General features: G+C 38.2%; 1 protein-coding gene across 12 annotated transcripts; it reads right to left on the minus strand.

Moving 5' to 3' along the window:
• Positions 1-509: 509 nt before the first annotated feature.
• LOC111875807 (zinc finger protein 271-like) lies at positions 510-19,305 on the minus strand. 12 transcript variants are annotated; one of them, XM_023872342.2, is made up of 6 exons: positions 18,897-19,262; positions 18,266-18,380; positions 17,994-18,167; positions 13,385-13,528; positions 10,354-10,476; positions 510-1,971 (listed from the first exon to the last, which is right to left on the minus strand). In XM_023872342.2, exons 3-6 carry the CDS (start codon positions 18,042-18,044, stop codon positions 853-855), a joined length of 1,437 nt encoding a protein of 478 aa, XP_023728110.1. In that variant the 5' UTR covers positions 18,045-18,167; positions 18,266-18,380; positions 18,897-19,262; the 3' UTR covers positions 510-852. The 12 variants fall into 12 exon arrangements, with proteins under 12 accessions (XP_023728110.1, XP_023728107.1, XP_023728109.1 ...); XM_023872339.2 differs by having other exon boundaries at positions 18,266-18,385; XM_023872341.2 differs by having other exon boundaries at positions 18,266-18,385; positions 18,723-19,262.
• Between the last annotated feature and the right edge of the window lie 273 nt (positions 19,306-19,578).

The raw sequence follows: 19,578 nt of genomic DNA on the forward strand, positions 1-19,578 counted from the left end.
ATAAAAATCTCAAGAGAGAATGATGAGTGTTCCTGCCAAGGTTTGAACTAAGAACCTAGTGAATATAAGTGTACAGCATTACTGCTATGCCAACCATTTTGGTTTGATAATCTAAAAAAGCCAATATAGCAAAAGATATTTCTTTATTGCTAATGGTGTGGGACTAAGTCCCTTGTACTGCGGCCAGTTCTGGCCTATCGTACCAGCCCCAGATGATAGGTGAGGGTGATTGTGGAGCAACTGGTAGAATGAAGATAGGCAGGGGAAACCGAAGTGCTCAGAGAAAACCTGCCCCAGCGCCACTTTGTCCACCACAAACCCCACTTGACCAGACCCAGGATCGAACCTGGGCTGCCACAGTGGGAAGCCAGCGACTAACTGCTTGAGCTATGGCGCGGCCTACAGCAAAAGAGATATTTTTAAGCCTGAACAGATATTTTCAAAGCCAAACAATAATTTCTTCATTAATCTTCAGCTCATCAGATCACAGGGAAAACACATAAAACACGTTTCACATTAATAACTGTATTTCCTGTGTGCACAATCATTCCAGATGCAAAAATAATGGAGTTGGTACAAATTGCTCTAATTCTGACAAAATTAAATTGTTCAATAAATAAAATGTTGCATCTTACAAGAATACCAGTGTCTTTTGATGAAAACAAAATGATCCTTTGGATGAACACTCTACAATGTGCATGAGGACATAACACTTCAGATATCTTAGGTGAGAAAGATTAGCACCCTTACACCCACCACAAGATTATAAATATATTCCATGTGTATGCACTGATGTCTCCAGATTAGTATTCTACTGCCTCAATTACTTACCACATCACAAGGCTATGGCTGTTAAATGCTATGAACATTTTCATGTCTCTCCAGGCAACCCTGTTGAGAGAATGATTTATTGCACATACGACAAGAATATGGACGCTCTCCTCTATGAATTACTTGATGTTTCTTCAAATTACTCTGTTGGTTAAATGCTTTATTACACACATCACAAATATATGGACGCTCTCCGCTATGCATGAGTAGATGTCTCTCCAGATGACTCAACTGAGAAAAAGATTTATTATTACAAACATCACAGGAATATGGACGCTCCCCACTATGTATGCGTTGATGTATTTTCAAATTACTGTGATATCTGAATGACTTATTACATTCATCACAGATATATGGACGCTCCCCACTATGTATGTGTTGATGGGTCTTCAGATTACTCTGTTGACTAAATGTTTTCCCACATACATCACAAGAATACGGACGTTCTCCACAATGCAATAGAAGATGCCTTTCCAGATGACTTGGTTGAGAAAAGGATTTATTACATGCATCACATGAATAAGGACGCTCCCCACTGTGCACACGTTGATGGATCTTCAAATTACTCTGATATCTGAACGTTTTCTTACATACTTCACATGAATATGGCCGCATCCCACTATGTATATGCTGATGTGCCTTCAAATTACTATCCTGACTGAATGTTTTATTACACACATCACATGAATATGGTCGCTCCCCACTATGCCTGCGCTGATGCATCTTTAGATTACTCTGATATCTAAAGGATTTATTACAGACATCACACGAATATGGACGGCCACCACTATGTATGCGTTCATGTATTTTCAAATTACTTTGATATCGGAATGATTTATTACACAGATCACAAAAATATGGGCGCTCCCCACTATGGACGCGTTGATGTGTCTTCAAATTACTCTGCTGACTGAATGTTTTAGTACACACATCACACGAATATGCACGCTTTCCACTATGTAAGAGAAGATGTCTCTCCAGATGACTACGTTGGAAGAATGATTTATTGCAGACATCACACGAGTAAGGCCGCTCCCCACTATGTATGCGTTGATGTACCTTCAGACTACTATGATATCTGAATGATTTATTACACACATCACAAATATAACGCATAGGTTGATGCTCATTTACAGCACTCTGCAAAAAAGAAGAGAAACATTATGACAAAGCTTAAAATAGGAAAGAGACTGAGTCTGTAAGCAAGGCCTGAATGAGGTCAACACTTATTCCAATTCAAAACTATATCCCCATCAGATCACATAACACAACCACAAACATTTCTGCATGGTGAATTGTAACTACTAATGATAAGCCCCATATTCATTTACTGCATATCAATTCAGAATGGTGCACAGAAGAAATTCTGGAAACACTTTTTGAAGAACCGAAGAAAAAGACATTTAAAAACGTATTAATGAGGCAATGCTCTAATTCATACTATAGAAAAATGAATATAACCTCTATATGCTGTTCCCCATGACAAAATTACCAGAGGAATGGGCTGTGGCCATCATTTTAACCAGGTGTGATCTTCATCTTAAGCAAGAGAAAGGTATCTGACAACAGTATTAGAAAAGACAAGATATGAGAGGACAGTTAAATGTGATGTCATTATCTGGTAAGAACGCAAACTTCAGGTGTGTCATATTAATTCTCCCTTCTTGTTTATGTCATGGCAGAGGAAAACTAAAACACCCTGACAGAATATGTATCATGCCACTTCTTCAATTTAATTGGAGAAAAGAACTCACAAGTACTGTCATACAGATAAATGAGAATTCATTTTATATGCTCATCCACATTTTAAGTATCATAAAAAAGTAATATTCAAGATATTTTGAAAGTAGTCTCCTATTCTTCAGAAGATGATTCTGCAGGTAATGTTGAGTAAAAACACACTAACACAGCATTAGTCTTACAGAGCACTCAGAACTAGGAGGAAACATCATAACCTCATAGGAAGGCCAGCTACATATTGGCCTTACCTTTGCACCTTCCACTAGCTCTAGTCAGTCAATTCAGAAAGCATATGTGTAAAGTTGTGTTTAGAACCATTACAAAAACACCCGTCCTCATTCTGGGGCTTGAAACCATGTGTTCAAGTAGCACAACTGCCCAAAAGGTACACTGAGAAGGAAACTCACCAGATGTTTCAGAAAATGCTCAATGTGGTTACCAGCAGCCCTTAAACACACCTTATATCTTCGAAGTAATGCTTATCAAACATGCCAAACTTCATCCGTTAAAATCAAAGCAACCATGTCCCTTATCTTATTTTGGAGAGCTTCAACAGGGTGAGATGTGTTCCTGTACATGTTTCTTTTCAGGTTCCTCCACAAATAAAAGTCACAAACACTACGGTCCAGCAGTCTTGGAGGCCACAATCCTCTACTGATGATCCTGTTATTGAACATCTCTTCTGGTGCATTCACTGAATTTCGTGCAGTATGTTTTGTTGAAAGTAGCCATACTGTTTTTCATCATCAGTCAGCTCTTCAAAAAATGGTTCCAATATATTCCTAATATTTCAGTCTAAGTTCATGGTTTCATGCTAAAACACTGGACTGATGATTCACCTAGCATTTACAGCACACCAATCTCAAATCTTTATGTCATGCAGCAGTATCTGGTGAAATGAATGGGGATTTTCATCACTCCAGATTTGTGTTCTGAGAATTTACATAACCATTTAAGTGAAAGTATGCTTCATCACTCATGAAGAGCAGATGAGCATCTAAGAGTCCATAACATACACTTTTCAGCAACCAGTTACAAAACTGAATCCTTTGTGGAGCATCAGGAGATTTAAGCTCATGCACAACTCTTGATGATACTGTATTAATTTAGTTCCCTTAGAACCTGACCCTACAGACACACCTGTCTCTTGTGATAATCATCTCAATTCCAAGGCCCATGCATCTGTGCCTAAATTTCTTCAATCCTCTCATCTGCGAGCACTGTTTTCTTGCAGTGTCATGTTTCATCAAGCACTGACTCTGTTGCCTGTCACTTCTTAATAACTCTGGAAATGCAAGGCTTTGTAGGCATGGGTGAATCAGGGTATTTGAGAATAAATCTTTCCTTACGCTTCACGTAAATTCTCTTTCATACATATGTTTCAACAACAAATATTCTCTGATCGGTACTGTACATCAGTGTTTATAAAGAAAAAGATAAACTCCTGAACCAAACACAGAAGTATGACCACCTTCTCTCTTCCAAACTGACTGACTATAGCTAGCAGAAAGGATGAGGGGTAAGGTCAAATAAGTGAATGGCTTACCTGCGGTGTTGTTATGTCCCCTTTTATTTTGAGTGCAGTGAAGAGTGGATATACTTTAGGTGCATGCAGGAGAATAAAAATAAGAGTATTAATCAGATTAATTCACTGGAAATTTTATGAGATACATCTTAAGTTAACTGCTCAAAATATCAGCCATGAGTTTCAATGCACAGCCTTGCTCACATCAAGCATGGGTTTACAGTGTGTTGTATGATACTGGGGTCTTCATATATAAACAGCAGCATTCATAATTTGACACAAAACGTTCTAATCTCGTCTGCACTTCTGTCTCATAGACCATCTCTTTCAAAAGGCCCCCATAAAAGAAATCAGCAGGGATTAGGTCCAGAGGTTTTCATGCCCAAGGTACTGGGCTAGCATAACCAATCCATTAAGTCCCATAATGCTGATCCAAGTCATAACTTGATGAACAAAATGTGGAGATTCCCATCACAATGAAAGAACATCCTGAGTATTGTCTCCAAAGGCAGTTCTGCATTAAATGCAATATTTTTTCCTTCAGGAAGTGCAGATAATTAACAGCACCTAAACAAAATTCCCAAACAAATGGTCCAATCAGCAGATCTCCAATCAGATCATGCCAAATATTCAATGACAATCAATGCTCAAAGGTGCTTTCAATGGTTTTGCAAGGAATAAGGATGAACCACATGAAGGAATTCTGTGTACTGATAACTGAACACAACGTACATAAAGAATATTTCGGTGCTAATGTGAACAAGGTGGCCTTCTCTTTCCAGAGAAGTCTACCAAAGAAGGAGAAGAGGGAGTCTCTTCAATGTTTCCTGAAAGTGAGATGCATGCAGACCCCACCAAGCTCAGTTCACATGACATTATGTTGTGCTGAATTTTGATGATGACATATGAACATAAATTTAGTTTCCTTTCTCTTTCTTCTACTGTCAACACTTCGTTAACATTTTCCAGTGCCTTAAGAATCGAAACAGATTTGCTTATTAATGTGTATGGGACGACAACTTCAGAGTGCACTGCTAGTGCTTGGAAACAAAGAAGAAAGGAGAACATCTGGGCCTAAATACAGTAGACAAAAATGATACATATGGGTGTGAACCTCAGTGGGTGTCTCTCTGAAGAAAGCACACAGACTACTAGAGCTTGAAAATGCTGTAGAGTAAAATATCTTCATCTGCAGAAATGAAGGAAAATTTATGATGGTATGATTTATAATTTGTGGATCTTATCTAGAAATGATAAATTTAATGAAAGCAAGAAGAAAGAGATTGTCATGACCTGAAAACCGTAACAAGATATTCTTACCAAAATATAACAGGACCCTCTCAAATGATCTCTCATGCAACTTACGTGTAGGTGGTTAGGTAACATTTAATGAGCTTCAGAAAAATACTGTAGCATGTCTACTGAAAGCCAGAATTGTGAAGCCAGCAGAGGCAGCCGTTGCTAGGCAACATCTACCCAAGCATGTAACAATACCAGAGCCATTGCTAAGCAACCTGCCCATGCAACAATGGAGAAACTGTTGGGAGAGGAGTTTTCTATGCAGTCTGTGCTGAGGCTATATATATAATGAGGAGCAGCTGCAGTCAGTCAGTCAATCACTCAGTCAGTTGAGAGTTGTAGTTGTGAGAAGTGAGAAACTGGTAGCTAAGGCTGGGGGAGGACAGGGAACATCCACTGTTGGAAGCCACTAACAAGCAGCACAGTGAAGACCATAACTGAGAACACTAGTTTGTGTGAAAGTGATTTGTGAAGTGTAGTCACGAGTTTTTTTATAGTTCAATAAATATAATTACCGATCCAAACCCTGTCTATACTCACTTATCATTTGACAATACAGGGTGTCTGGATGAAAGGCATCCAAAATAAAAAAAATATATCTCGGAAACTAATTGTCATACACACATCTGGTTGATGTCATTTGATAGGAAAACTCTGAAAACTTTTTTTCATGCCCAGCTTACATGCATGAGCCACCTGGTGACCTTAGGTGAGCTCAGTAACAATGTTGACACGATAGGAACAGGTTGAATGTGTATTGTTGACAGAAGAGTTGCAATCTCTTACAGCTATCCAGCATAATTTTAGAGCACAATATGGATTTCAACCTCCTACATGGAAATAATACAGTTCTGGGACAACAAACTGAAGAGTACAGGTAGTCTGTTGCGAGTAAGATCTCCTGGAAAGACACAGACCTCTGAAGAAAATGTGAATTGCATTAGAGAGGCATTCCAGTGAAGTCCACATGAATCAATTTGTGCTGCTAGCTTGCAGTTACCTACAAATTTCATGTTCAACAGTGCATGATGTGCTACACAAAAGGCTCTGCCCAAGAGCTAGAAGATTCATATGATTCATGCACTAAAACCAAGTGACCAAGTAGCACATACAAACTTCACTGTGGACAAGCTAGAAAGAATTGATGTGTCACCAGATTTCCTTCACAAGGTGTGCTTCTTGTACGAGGCGACATCCCATGTTAATGGAGTTGTAAACAGGTGTAACTGTAGGATTTGGACCAGTCAAAATCCACATGTCATAGAAGAGAGGCAGCCCCAAAGTGAACATGTTGGCCACCTTAATGCACAAGTTGATTGGACCATTCTTCTTTTTGAAAAAGACTGTGGCCAAACTTTCGTACTTGGACATGCTGGAGCCATATGCCCTGCCCCAATTATCATCTCAAACTATACACCAACAAGACAGGGTGCCGCCACATTTCTGCCACAATTTTAGGAATCTCCTGGACAGAGAGATGGCTGGGAGATGGATCAGCAGAGGTGGCCCAATCGATTGGCCTACTACGTCGCCAGATTTAACTACATTCAATCAATTTTTTCTTGTGGGATTATGTGAAGAACATTGTCTACCAGGTTCAGATCAACGATCTTCAACACCAGAAAGCCCACATAAGGGACACTGTGGCTGCAGTAACACCAAACATGCTTCAAGCAACGTGGAACAAGGTCAAATATCATCTAGATATTTGTCATGCCACAAAGGGAGCCCACACTGAAATTTACTGAGAAAGTTACATACTCAGAAAAAGACTTTGATAGTTTTCCTTTGTAATGGTGTAATCCAGCACTAACATCGCCGACAAGCAGCAGTCGTTCGGTCGGCATAGCTCGCTTGCGGACTAAAACCATGGAGTTTGTTTTAGTCTGTAATGGTGTAACCCATAAATGTGTATAATAAAGGGTTTCTGAGATATAATTATTTTATTTTGGATACCTTTCATCTGGACACACTGTATAATATTCATAGAAAGCACATTATGTGAATAACAACATTCCTGCAATTTCTTATAGCTGTGCAAATTTCTAGATGAGCATCATTCTTATTCTTGTTGGCTACAGGTACAGAAGAAAAGACCTACTTTCAAATACCGTGTAGGAAGAGTTTCTGTGTTATTCTGCAAAGATATAACAACCCAGTGAATTATGGTAAAGGTAAGATAAAGTTGTCCCTGTGCTTCATTAGTTAAGCACCATGCTGTGAAGATGTATGGGGGAGTGGAGATACAGCTCCACCATTCTTGACAGCACTAGATGAAGCACAAGGAAATGGCCCCTTCTATCCACTGAACAGGAGGCCAGGTGGGCCCTAGAGCTGGTCTGGACACTTTGGAGTAGAAAAAATTAGAGAAAAATCTCTTTCCCCTATTGGAAATCAAACCTCAGTCATCCATCCCACAGCCCGTTGCTATAATGACTACTCTAGTAAATTAAGACAAAATATATATATATATATATATATAGGCCTACTCATCTATCTCACAGACCACACTTTGCACCACACAGCCCATATAGTGTCATTAAAACCAATCTACTATGTGTGTCCCTGTCATTTAGAGCATATATTTCATGTAGTCTTCTCGCGTCCATGCTTTCCACTTTCTTGGAAGAAAACGAACTGTGACATATATCCTGCAGTAACTCGTAACTGCATAGTCTGAAGATTATTGTCTTCTGGGATGTCATGTCATGTAGTCCAATTTTGACAGAAATGGACCATCACATGAACACTGCAGAGGTAAACTACAAAGATACAGAAATTTTGTTCCAGTAGTTTCACAGGACAAATATTTTGTTCATACAAATTAAACTACTGTTGAGTGTCCCCTACCTTGATGCTATATTAACCTTTAACATCTGAAGTGCCCCGATTGGGCCAGTGATGAGTATGGTCATCTTGGCCAAAGTACCCCGTTTTGGCCAGTCGAGCATTTAAACTCCGCTAGTAGAAGCGTGTGCACACGCCACTAGTAGAAGTGCATGCACAGTCCTAAATATTTATTTTTAAATGTAGTAATTACCAGACAGACCTGGGTAAAACCCTAATAGAGGAATTAAAATGATACCTAAGTGAACAACAACAAAAAAGAGTATAAGTATACATATATATACTATATACGCATGAGTTATGCCCAAACTCATCCACGAACCAGTACTTTTATTGCAGATTCTTNACTTTGCACCACACAGCCCATATAGTGTCATTAAAACCAATCTACTATGTGTGTCCCTGTCATTTAGAGCATATATTTCATGTAGTCTTCTCGCGTCCATGCTTTCCACTTTCTTGGAAGAAAACGAACTGTGACATATATCCTGCAGTAACTCGTAACTGCATAGTCTGAAGATTATTGTCTTCTGGGATGTCATGTCATGTAGTCCAATTTTGACAGAAATGGACCATCACATGAACACTGCAGAGGTAAACTACAAAGATACAGAAATTTTGTTCCAGTAGTTTCACAGGACAAATATTTTGTTCATACAAATTAAACTACTGTTGAGTGTCCCCTACCTTGATGCTATATTAACCTTTAACATCTGAAGTGCCCCGATTGGGCCAGTGATGAGTATGGTCATCTTGGCCAAAGTACCCCGTTTTGGCCAGTCGAGCATTTAAACTCCGCTAGTAGAAGCGTGTGCACACGCCACTAGTAGAAGTGCATGCACAGTCCTAAATATTTATTTTTAAATGTAGTAATTACCAGACAGACCTGGGTAAAACCCTAATAGAGGAATTAAAATGATACCTAAGTGAACAACAACAAAAGAGAGTATGAGTATACATATATATACTATATACGCATGAGTTATGCCCAAACTCATCCACGAACCAGTACTTTTATTGCAGATTCTTCATATTAATGTGTTAAAATATATGGTAAAATTTGATGTACATACCTTTTTTGTTATCTGCTTGATGCATATATACGTTGAAATTAAACTATAGTATTCGATTTCACTATGAACGCACAGAAAACAGATTACATTCTGCATCTTAGCCACGATGGAACTGTCTGTTCAGGACCATAATAATCTCTTGCAGCTATAACAGAAGGTCTTAGCACTGAAGAAGGGACCATCGAATTGTTCCCTCTAGCTTTTTCTTGAATAGCCATGCTTTCATGCTTCTGTCCTTTAGTCAAAAGATTCTAAAATCTGAAGAGTGCAACAAAGATGTAAGGTTTTCCAGCAGAGAACCAAATGATTTTATTGCTTCCATCTGTTTTATGACACCAGGGACTGCTAAAATTTGTCAAGTGTTACAAACAGAAATGAATTTATAATGCAGAACAACTCTGTGAAGAACTGGGAAACCATTTTTACAGTACACATCAAAATTAAAATAAAAAAATTGAAAAAAGAGTATAACTCTTTGTATAAAAATTTTCATATCTTCCGTTATAATACGCGACACTATGTTCTTTGTTGATATAAACAAAGTTAATTCCATCCATATATCATAAAAATTGTGTTAGATAAAGCATTTTTAAACACAATGCTTAAAATTGTTTAAACGCCCTAACAGGAACAGACATTTAAATGCAGAGTAAAAATGGGCATTTAAACACGCAACAGCAGCAGGCATTTAAATAAATTCCAGCCAACTCAAGCTTACCACCATTTCAAAAGTCCGGCGTTTAAAGGTTAGGGATGATTTAACTGTAGTAAATGAGCCACTGTCCAGCAATGACAGGACGGATGCACATACAGACACCCAGACTGATGGGAGGAATTTATGAAATATGCCACTGAGATGGGCTCAGGTGCCATGGTATATATACCAAGTTTCATAGAGAGTGGTTCAGGCATTCAAAAGTTGATAGAGGAAATACACAGGCACACAGAGAGCATGGAGATTACATAAGCTTATTGCAAGGAAGCTAAAAATGACACATACAGGAACAGCCACCACAAACATCTGAAAATAAGGCTCACCTCAGGCTCAGGTCTTTCTATGGAAAATGGTGACAGCGTATAAACTCTGTCACTCTTCATGTCAATGGAATCTTCTTCACTCATAACATCCACATTATTTTCTACTTTCAACAATGCATTCTGCTACAAAATTATAAACAAAAGACACTTCTGTCAGTTTATAAAGTTCTTATATGCCCAATACATGTGCAAAATATGAGATATGTACAATGGCTGAGTCCACACTCACCCCTCTAATACCATGAATGCTGACTTCCAGAAACAGGAGGCACCCATCAATTAAAAATAAATATTTTTAGGAATAAGAAGTATCTGACATACTGCTGAGTTACACATGCCATTAAGCAAGCCTCTCAAGTTGAATGCCCAGGCATACCAGTTTTCTTAAATGTTTATGCCTTTAAAGTAAGCTTCATAGCTGATTATCGGAACACTTTCAATAAGGAATGCCATTAAGCAAGCCTCTCAAGTTCAATGTCCAGGCATACCAGTTTTCTTAAATGTTTATGCCTTTAAAGTAAGCTTCATAGCTGATTATCGGAACACTTTCAATAAGGAATGCCATTAAGCAAGCCTCTCAAGTTCAATGTCCAGGCATACCAGTTTTCTTAAACGTTTTGGCCTTTAAAGTAAGCTTCATAGCTGATTATCGGAACACTTTCAGTAATGAATTAATTTTAAAGAGACAGAATGAGACAGAGATACAAGTAATTACCCTAATCCTCAAACCGAGATATGTGAAAAGTGCTGGACCATATATCTGTTAACAAAACCACACAGATAACACAACGGTGGCATTCTTTACTGTTGTCCTGTCTGGTATACTGAACCTAGTGTGACTGCAGGGCAGTACTAAAAGAATGAATTGATTCTGAATTTGAATGCTTTGTGGAAAGAAATAGCCTTAGATGCTAACACCCCTCTAAATCCAGAATTCACATAACACATCATGAAAGCACAGTTCTAGGCACTTGCATAAAAACTGTATATATACGAATTCTAGAATGTTGGAACTCTCAATAAAAGACATCATATGCACTGATCAGTAACTTCATGCAGCTGAGTCCTTCTTGACAAGCTGCCAGTCACACAGCTAGTTAAAAACTTCCCAATATCTTATCGAACCTGAAGGTTCATTACCATGTTTGCAAGAGCCCTCCACTGGTCGATATCCTGAGCCAGATCAATCCAATCCATACCACCCCATCCTATCTCTCTTAAGATCCATTTTTAATATTACCCAACCATTCATGTCTTGGTCTACCTGGTAACTCTTTCCTTTCGGCTTTCCCACCAATATCCTATATGAATTCCTCTTATTCCCATTCATGCTACATGTCCTACCCATCTCATCCTCCTTGACTTGATCATTCTAATTATACTAGGAGAAGAGTACAGGTTATGAAGCTCCTCATTATGCAGTTTTCTCCAACCTCCTGTCACTTCATCTCTCTTCAGTCCAATATTCTCCTTAGCACCCCAATAATTGATTCATATTTTATCTCACCACATGTAAATTTCTGTTCACACAGTCTGTCACTCAAGATGTATAGCCCACAGATCAAAAGGCAAAATTATGTCTGATTCTGCAGAATGCAAACAGTGCTACTTCAGCTGCAACCTGTCTGCATTCCATGGTTACTGTTTATTTGGTAAAATACAACATTACTTCTTCACTACAGCTCTCACTACTTACAACAATCAAATGTTTTTATTTTGCTGCAATGCAGTAAATTAGCACTACCTCAAATGTTCCATACAGAATGACAAACTGCAAATGTTAAAAAACAATTTTCCTGAGAAGTGTCACCCCATTTGATGGATATGTATCCCAAAAAGTAAGTATTCCAGGACATATGCTTTACATTTTTGACCATATTTTTTAACAAAGCAGTACACTATAAATTTTGTTCCATTCTGTATACTATATTATGTGAAAGTAAAAACAGTCAAGCATGTATGAGATGATAATATAATACCCAGACATGTAATGACACTCTTATAATACACAACAGTAAAATACTGACACTTCAAAACACACTACATATGTTTAAAATTGCAACACAAAGTTCTGCAATTCAGTATCACATAAGAACAACTGATCTCACATACAGGGGATGGACAAAAATATGGAAACACCTCGTGAAATGTATGCCTGAATTGAAGTGTTTATTTTAGCAATGTTTGTAGGTCACGCTGTCGCATCTGCCTAACACCACTACCTGTACAACCTCCGCAATACGTTGCAAGCTTCATTTGTTGTCAAGACAGTGTTCAGTGCAGTTTTTAGTGCATCATGTCAGAGCTAACGGAATTCGAACGCGGGCAAATTGTTGGGGCCTGTATGGTGGATGCTTCCGTAACCAAGATAGCCGAGGTTTTTGGTGTTTTGCGAGGCACAGTATCCAAGATTATGACTGCACACAGGAGGACTGGAAAAACCGCATCCGACAAATACCAGCGTGGATGGAAATGTGTGTTGTGTGATCGAGACAGACGAACATTGTGTAGGATTGTGAAGAAAAATAAGAAGACTACATCTGCAAAAGTGACTGCTGAACTGGTCATGTTCACAAACCCTGTCAGCACCAAAACAGTATGAAGGGAACTCCACGAGCAGGGTATTTCTGGATGAGCTGCAATTCCAAAGCCACTCATCAGTGATCAAAATGTCACTAAGAGGAGAGTGTGCTGCTGCCTCCATCTTCAGGGTACTAACTTGAAGGTAGAGGCAGCAGGTTCTTCAGAAACATTTGTAACTACCTGCCAACTATATGGCATCACATCCAATAAGACAGCGATCTTTATTCAACATTGTATCAGATGCTAATAACACACATTAATATAAATAAATAAAATATTTGGTTTTTGTAAGTTATAGCAGTGTGCATGGGCAACAGCTCTACAGACAGCAATATTACAAAAGAAGTAACTGCTAAGTAGCAGAGCTTTAGGAATCAGTACCAAAGAAATGACCAAACACTTAACTGTTGCGTGTGTTTAGCAATGGACAGATAGATATATAGCTCACCTCATTATCAGTCTTCACTGGGAATTTTATTAACAGAGGATCCTCATCCTGTTTTACCTCAATTAGCTGACTTTCACTACAAGAAAATGTTAGGAATCCTTCTCCATCTGTATCAGGTTCACGCTTTATGAAATCCATTTTAAGCTGTCAAACCACAGTATTCACATTAATCATCAAGGAATCTGGGGGATTAGCAGTGGTGGAAACTTCAATTGTAGTGTTCTTGAGAATCACAGTATGTAATCTGAGTGGTGGGTACCAATATTTTGGTGGAACCTACTGTCTGCATTTTGGTTATGGATGTGAAAATGAAGGCAGCAGGTGTCTCAGAAACTTCTGTAACAACCTACAAAACTACATAGTGTCATAATCCACAAGACCACAATCTAATATTTCAGAGAACAGCTCCACTTGCTTTCCCGCACTGTGACACTCTGACTGACGCAGTTTGCATCACTGTTTAGCATATCTGATTCTTTGTATTTCAAATTCACACCTTCATAAAGAAAAGGCATATCTTCAGGCTGCAAACACTAATAACACTGGAAATTCTTTAACAATATATGATTCAAATTCAAGTACTGAGTCAAGACCACTTACAAAAAATATGGAAAGTTCCACAATTTGAAAATAAAATTGATAAACAGATTAATGGTTATTTGGATCTGAATTTGAAAATCTGTATATGAAATGCAAACACTACAGTATATCACATACATGTGCACCAACACTCATTCACACACGCAGTATTCACAAAATGATGTCAGTACCTATCGGCTCAGTTGTGTCAGTGCCTAATTCAAGTTCTACAGTGACACATTTTATGACATTACTGATCATTTATGGAGATACAGAAGTCTGAACATACAGGTCCAAATCTTCCTTCACACCAAGAATGCTTTACTCTATGGGACAATAAATAGTGAGATAACATTCAAAAAACATGTACAATATGTCCTAACTCAAAACTGCAAACAAAGTTTCACAGGGAAAACGTGAAATGAAGAGGCTACTTGGATGACACAGACATAGGAGGATCTCAGAAAAATGGATCATAAATTTTGAACTAGACTGAACTGGCTGAGGAGTGTATCCAAGGTCCACAAAAGTAAGAAATTTAATGTACAGCTGAATAACTAGCAAGTTAAACACCCTACATCTGCAGAGTTTGAGAGTCAACCTACAGACATATACGAGGATAAGTCAATAAGTAAGTTACAAATAAGAGTACTGATTTGAAAAATGCTTTTATTTCTCAACATAATCTTCCTGTACATTGAGGCACTGGTCCCATGATTTCACAAGCCCCTGAAAACCAGCAGCATAAAATTCTTCAGGCTGCTGTTGGAACCAGGTGTGTTGCTCTTGCATGACAACGTGTGTCCCCATACTGCCAACAATGAGACGCTGCAAAATTTCAAGTGGGAAGTCCTCGAGCATCCTCCATATAGCCCCGACCTTGCTCCAAGTGACTTCCATTTGTTCGGCCCTGTTAAACATCATCTTTCGGTTGAACATTTTCCCGACGATGAAGCTGTAGTAAGCGAAGTCACCGCCTGGTTCCGACAGCAGCCCAAAGAATTTTATGCTGGTTTTCAGGGCCTTGTGAAATGATGGGACAAGTGCATCAATGTACAGAGAGATTATGTTCAGAAATAAAAGCATTTTTCAAATCAGTACTCTTATTTGTAACTTACTTATTGACTTATCCTCGTATATGTCTGTAGGTTGACTCTCAAACTCTGCAGNGACAATTAGTCCTATCGTTTGCTCTTATGGCACCAGAATATAATTTAAAGGAGGATAATGCACACCACACAGGTAAAGTACAGACTACAAGTTAATCACAGGGCCAATATGGAATTACACATTCCAACAAGCCTCTCTAGTCCTATTGTCAACTTGAGTTGGCAGAATCCCCTTTAGAGGAGCAAATGAAAATATGTGGGCCTCATCTGTGAAATTACTGCAGACATCTATTCTACTCTTGAAATGCCTAGAGCTTGAGCAGTTTCACGTGCAATTGAACTTCAATTTTGCTTGGAATTTTTAAATTTGACGCCAAAATAAAACTCATGAATTACCAATGCCTGCTAACAATACACACTCACCCCATGTTCTATGCTTAACTGATCACCATGTGAAAGCACTTGAGGTTGTACAGGTTAATCTGAACAATTACACTGTGGGAACTAGTTACTGCAGACAAAGCTGGTAAAGAACATGTCAGCAGCTCTCTAGAAAAGAACCTAAACAAGACAGACACTGTATCACTGCAATGAACAGGATACAGAATACTGTGCTATGTAGGTGGAATATATATTGGGGGTGGACAAAATAATGGAAACACAAAGAAACTGAGGAACAGAATTTGTGCTGACTACACTGAATATTCTTCTGTTTGTTTACACTCTGTAGTGCTCATGTCAGTACATGGGTGATTGTGTTGAGTGACAGCCCATGTGTTCATTACCATGTTTACAAGAGCCCTCCACTGGTCCCTATCCTGAATTTGAACAATCTAGTCCATACCACCCCATCCTGTCTAAGATCAATTTTAATATTATCCAACCATCTCTGTCTTGGTCTTCCTAGTGGTCTCTTTCCTTTCGGTTTTCCAACCAATATCCTATACGCATTCCGCTTACTCCCATTCATGCTACATGTCCTGCCAATCTCATCCTCCTTGACTTCATCATTCTAATTATACTTGGCGACGAGTACAAATTATGAACCTCCTCACTGCATGCAGTGTTCTCCGACCTCCTGTCACTTCAGCTCTCTTATGTCCAAATATTCTCCTCAGCACCCTGTTCTCAAACACCCTGTCTACATTCTTCCCCTAATATCAACAGACCAGGTTTCACACCCATACAAAACCACAAGCAAAATTACAATTTTGTATATTCTAATCTTTACATTTTAGACAGCAGGAAAAAAAAAAGACTATAAAGTTTCTGGACTGAATGGTAGCAAGGATCTGCCAAATTCAATCTCCTCATAAATTTCCTCCCAAATCAAATTTTGATATGTTACTGTTTTTCTTGAATATCTGACCCGTGCTACATTTTCAAAAGATCTGATACTTACAAGCACCTTTCTGTCATGATTTTGCCCTGCATTCTGGTGATGAAACAGCAACATATACTTTGTTCTCTGTGTTTACTTCTAGACCAACCTCCTCACTAGCTTCACTTAAATTCTGTATGTTTTTTTCATGGTATCTATGTTACCTCCCAGCAGAGTCATATCATCAGCATAGACCAGCAGCTAATGTGTCCCATTCAATTTAAGTATCACCCAGTTTTACTGGACCTTCCTAATGGCATATTCTGAACCAAAGTTGAAAAGGAGTGGCGATAAAGCATCTCCTTGTTTTAGGCCATTCTGGGTAGGAAAATTATCAGACAAATGTTTACCTGTATGAACTGCCAATATGTTTAATCTGAACACATTTTAATCGGCCAAACCAGTTTCATGAATAGCCCAAACTCTATGAGAATATTGTATAATACTTCCCTCCTAAATGAATCACAGGCTTTCTTGAAGTCTATGAATTGCTCATGTACTGTCTCATTAAACTGTGGACTACTTTAGTCAATTCAGTCTCTGTTATTTCTAAGAGAACAAATGGATCTTTTGGGCTTATTGTATTATTACTTATTTGTGAATGCATTAAGTTTTTATAAAGTGTTTATTTATGGTTTCAAAGAAGGTTGCATATTATACTTGCACTTTAGACTGTTTCATTTTCCACCTTGACACTGATCAATTCTAGCCCTTTTTTATTTGGATGATTATAAATGATGGGGAACCATATTTATAACTGATTCTTAGTAATATTAAATTAAAAATCTTATATTTCAATATCATTGGAACTTTATTGTGTTCTATAATATTGTACTCCATTGTCTTGGATGTGCGATACAGTGTTTATGTGGAAATTTCTGGATTCTGGCAAAGCCAAGAAGTCTGTAGTTCTGACACTTACAAGCAGTCATTTATTTAGCTTGGGTACAGGCAACCAGACACATCTACAGAAGTCAGTGGAAAAGCCAGGTCAAAACTCATTATAACTGCCTGTGAATGAGGGCCACTCAAGGGCCATTATGACTTGGTTGCCTCATTCAGACTTCCCTATGGGATATGGAATGGCATGTATATATCTGCACAATGGAGAAGTCAATTTTTTTTTAATTCCCAGCATGGGATGTGCAAGCCATTTCCACGCTTCTGTCTTTTCTCTATATTCTGAAGTATACAGACATAACCCTTGCACACTCCAAGACCGAGTTAGCAGATCAAATAATAAATTGTAATTGTTAAGTATTAACATACAATAAATTAAAGAGTGTATATGGACAAATACCGTCTTAAGTGCAACAATTTTATTGTAGTAAAAACTACAATAAAATTNGTTTTATGCAACCAGAAGGTTCACTACCGTGTTCACAAGAGCCCTTCACTGGTCCCTATCCTGAGCCAGANGGAGAACATTAAGTGAATCAACGTCAAAACTGAATCAGTTCACAGTATATTGACTAATTTGGTATCACTACCCTAAGTCTCGTGCTCACCGACCGAGCTAGTTTCCTGTACCTATACCAACCTTCCTTAGTTCGATCTGTAATGACAACTTGCAGTGACCATCATACACCATTAGAAGGTAGAAACTGGTGTAGCAGGCATAGCAACATTCTGACTGAGCCTTATTTCCTTACTAGCTATAATAACTGTGGTCAAGTGAGGCTTTTTATTTGGTGACAGGGGCACAGTCGAGTCCCTGAAACGTTTTAAATAGAAACAGGAAGATGTATAATGTCCAAGAAGTCAAGAATTGTATTAATATACCATCATCACGCACTTTTAAATCTTACTTACCAAAATCACTGCTTATCAGAAAAGAAGGTACTGTGAAGAAACCACGTTATTCTGTATTCTTCTAGCAGTGACATTTGAATCCACAGTCAAAAAATTATCTTCTACGTCACCATATCTACTCTATAAAAGAATTAAGTTTGATTAAAAAATACCTTCGGGTATTGCAAATTTTTATGAAGATATTTTTGTCATGTTTATTCTGCTCTGTATAATATCGTTGTAACATTATATAGTTGCATTTAGCAAGCAAATTATTTATTTATTACTACACATATTTGCATTACGGTTACAGACATCCTACATCCATAATTTAATGTTACAAGGGCTCTATGGAAAGTATTCCAAGTCTACTTCGCCTTTGCAAGAGATTTTTAATGCTGTAAGTACTGTAAATATGCTAAAGAAAATATTTTGTTCTGTATAATATTCTTACAAGATGCCTGTACATAGTCGTTACCGCTATGAAATTATAGTTGTATTGATATCAAATATTCGTTCTTATCAACGATGTTCTATGACTTTGCCTGTGTACTATGAAGAACCTTTGGATTAATAAATTCTATTATATTTATTCCGGTATTCTGCACAATATGTACTGTTTTTTTTTCCACAGTTGTACTACTGTTTGTACCATTGACAATCCGCACAAACATTTCCCTGAACTCCATTAAACATCCATACGTCCTTCTCGTTCATGTCGTTCATGTCCATACCGTTAACAACGGTATCACGGATTATACACATATAAAGACAACGATGAGAGGGGCACGTGTGACTAAGCGTGCAGTAGCGCCATCGAAACTCCGTTAAAAAGAGTTAAAAAGGCCACCAAATATCTTCGGTGTTGGTGATACAATTTGCATGCACAACTTGAATCTGTTCAATCTGATACTAAAACACAACATGTGTTGGAAAGTTGAGATTATCTTGCATGAACAGTCTTTGGCGTGGCTTGAAGTCTGTCAGCACTTCGTTTTTCCAGCAGTGTACAAGGTTGTCGTCGTGCGAATTGGAAGCGTATGGCGCTCAGTTTGTATTGTATGCATCATATCCGATTTTCGGCCCAGTCCTCACGAGTTTTTTTTCGCATTTTGTTCAAATATGCAAGCAACATAAATGCTTGTAGAAGACAAAATAAATAAAATATTCGGACCATAATAAAAAAATACATGGCGTATAAATTACAAAAGAAGAAACTGAAGGAAATCGATCCAGATGCGAACAAATACATGACCTTCAATGATCTATTGTGCTTCCCCTTTGGATTAACCCTTTATTAATCCCACACTTCGAATGAAATGTGGATCTTTGGA

This window comes from Cryptotermes secundus, unplaced genomic scaffold (genome assembly GCF_002891405.2).
Source record: "Cryptotermes secundus unplaced genomic scaffold, Csec_1.0 scaffold1712, whole genome shotgun sequence".
Classification (NCBI taxonomy): Eukaryota; Metazoa; Arthropoda; class Insecta; order Blattodea; family Kalotermitidae; genus Cryptotermes; species Cryptotermes secundus.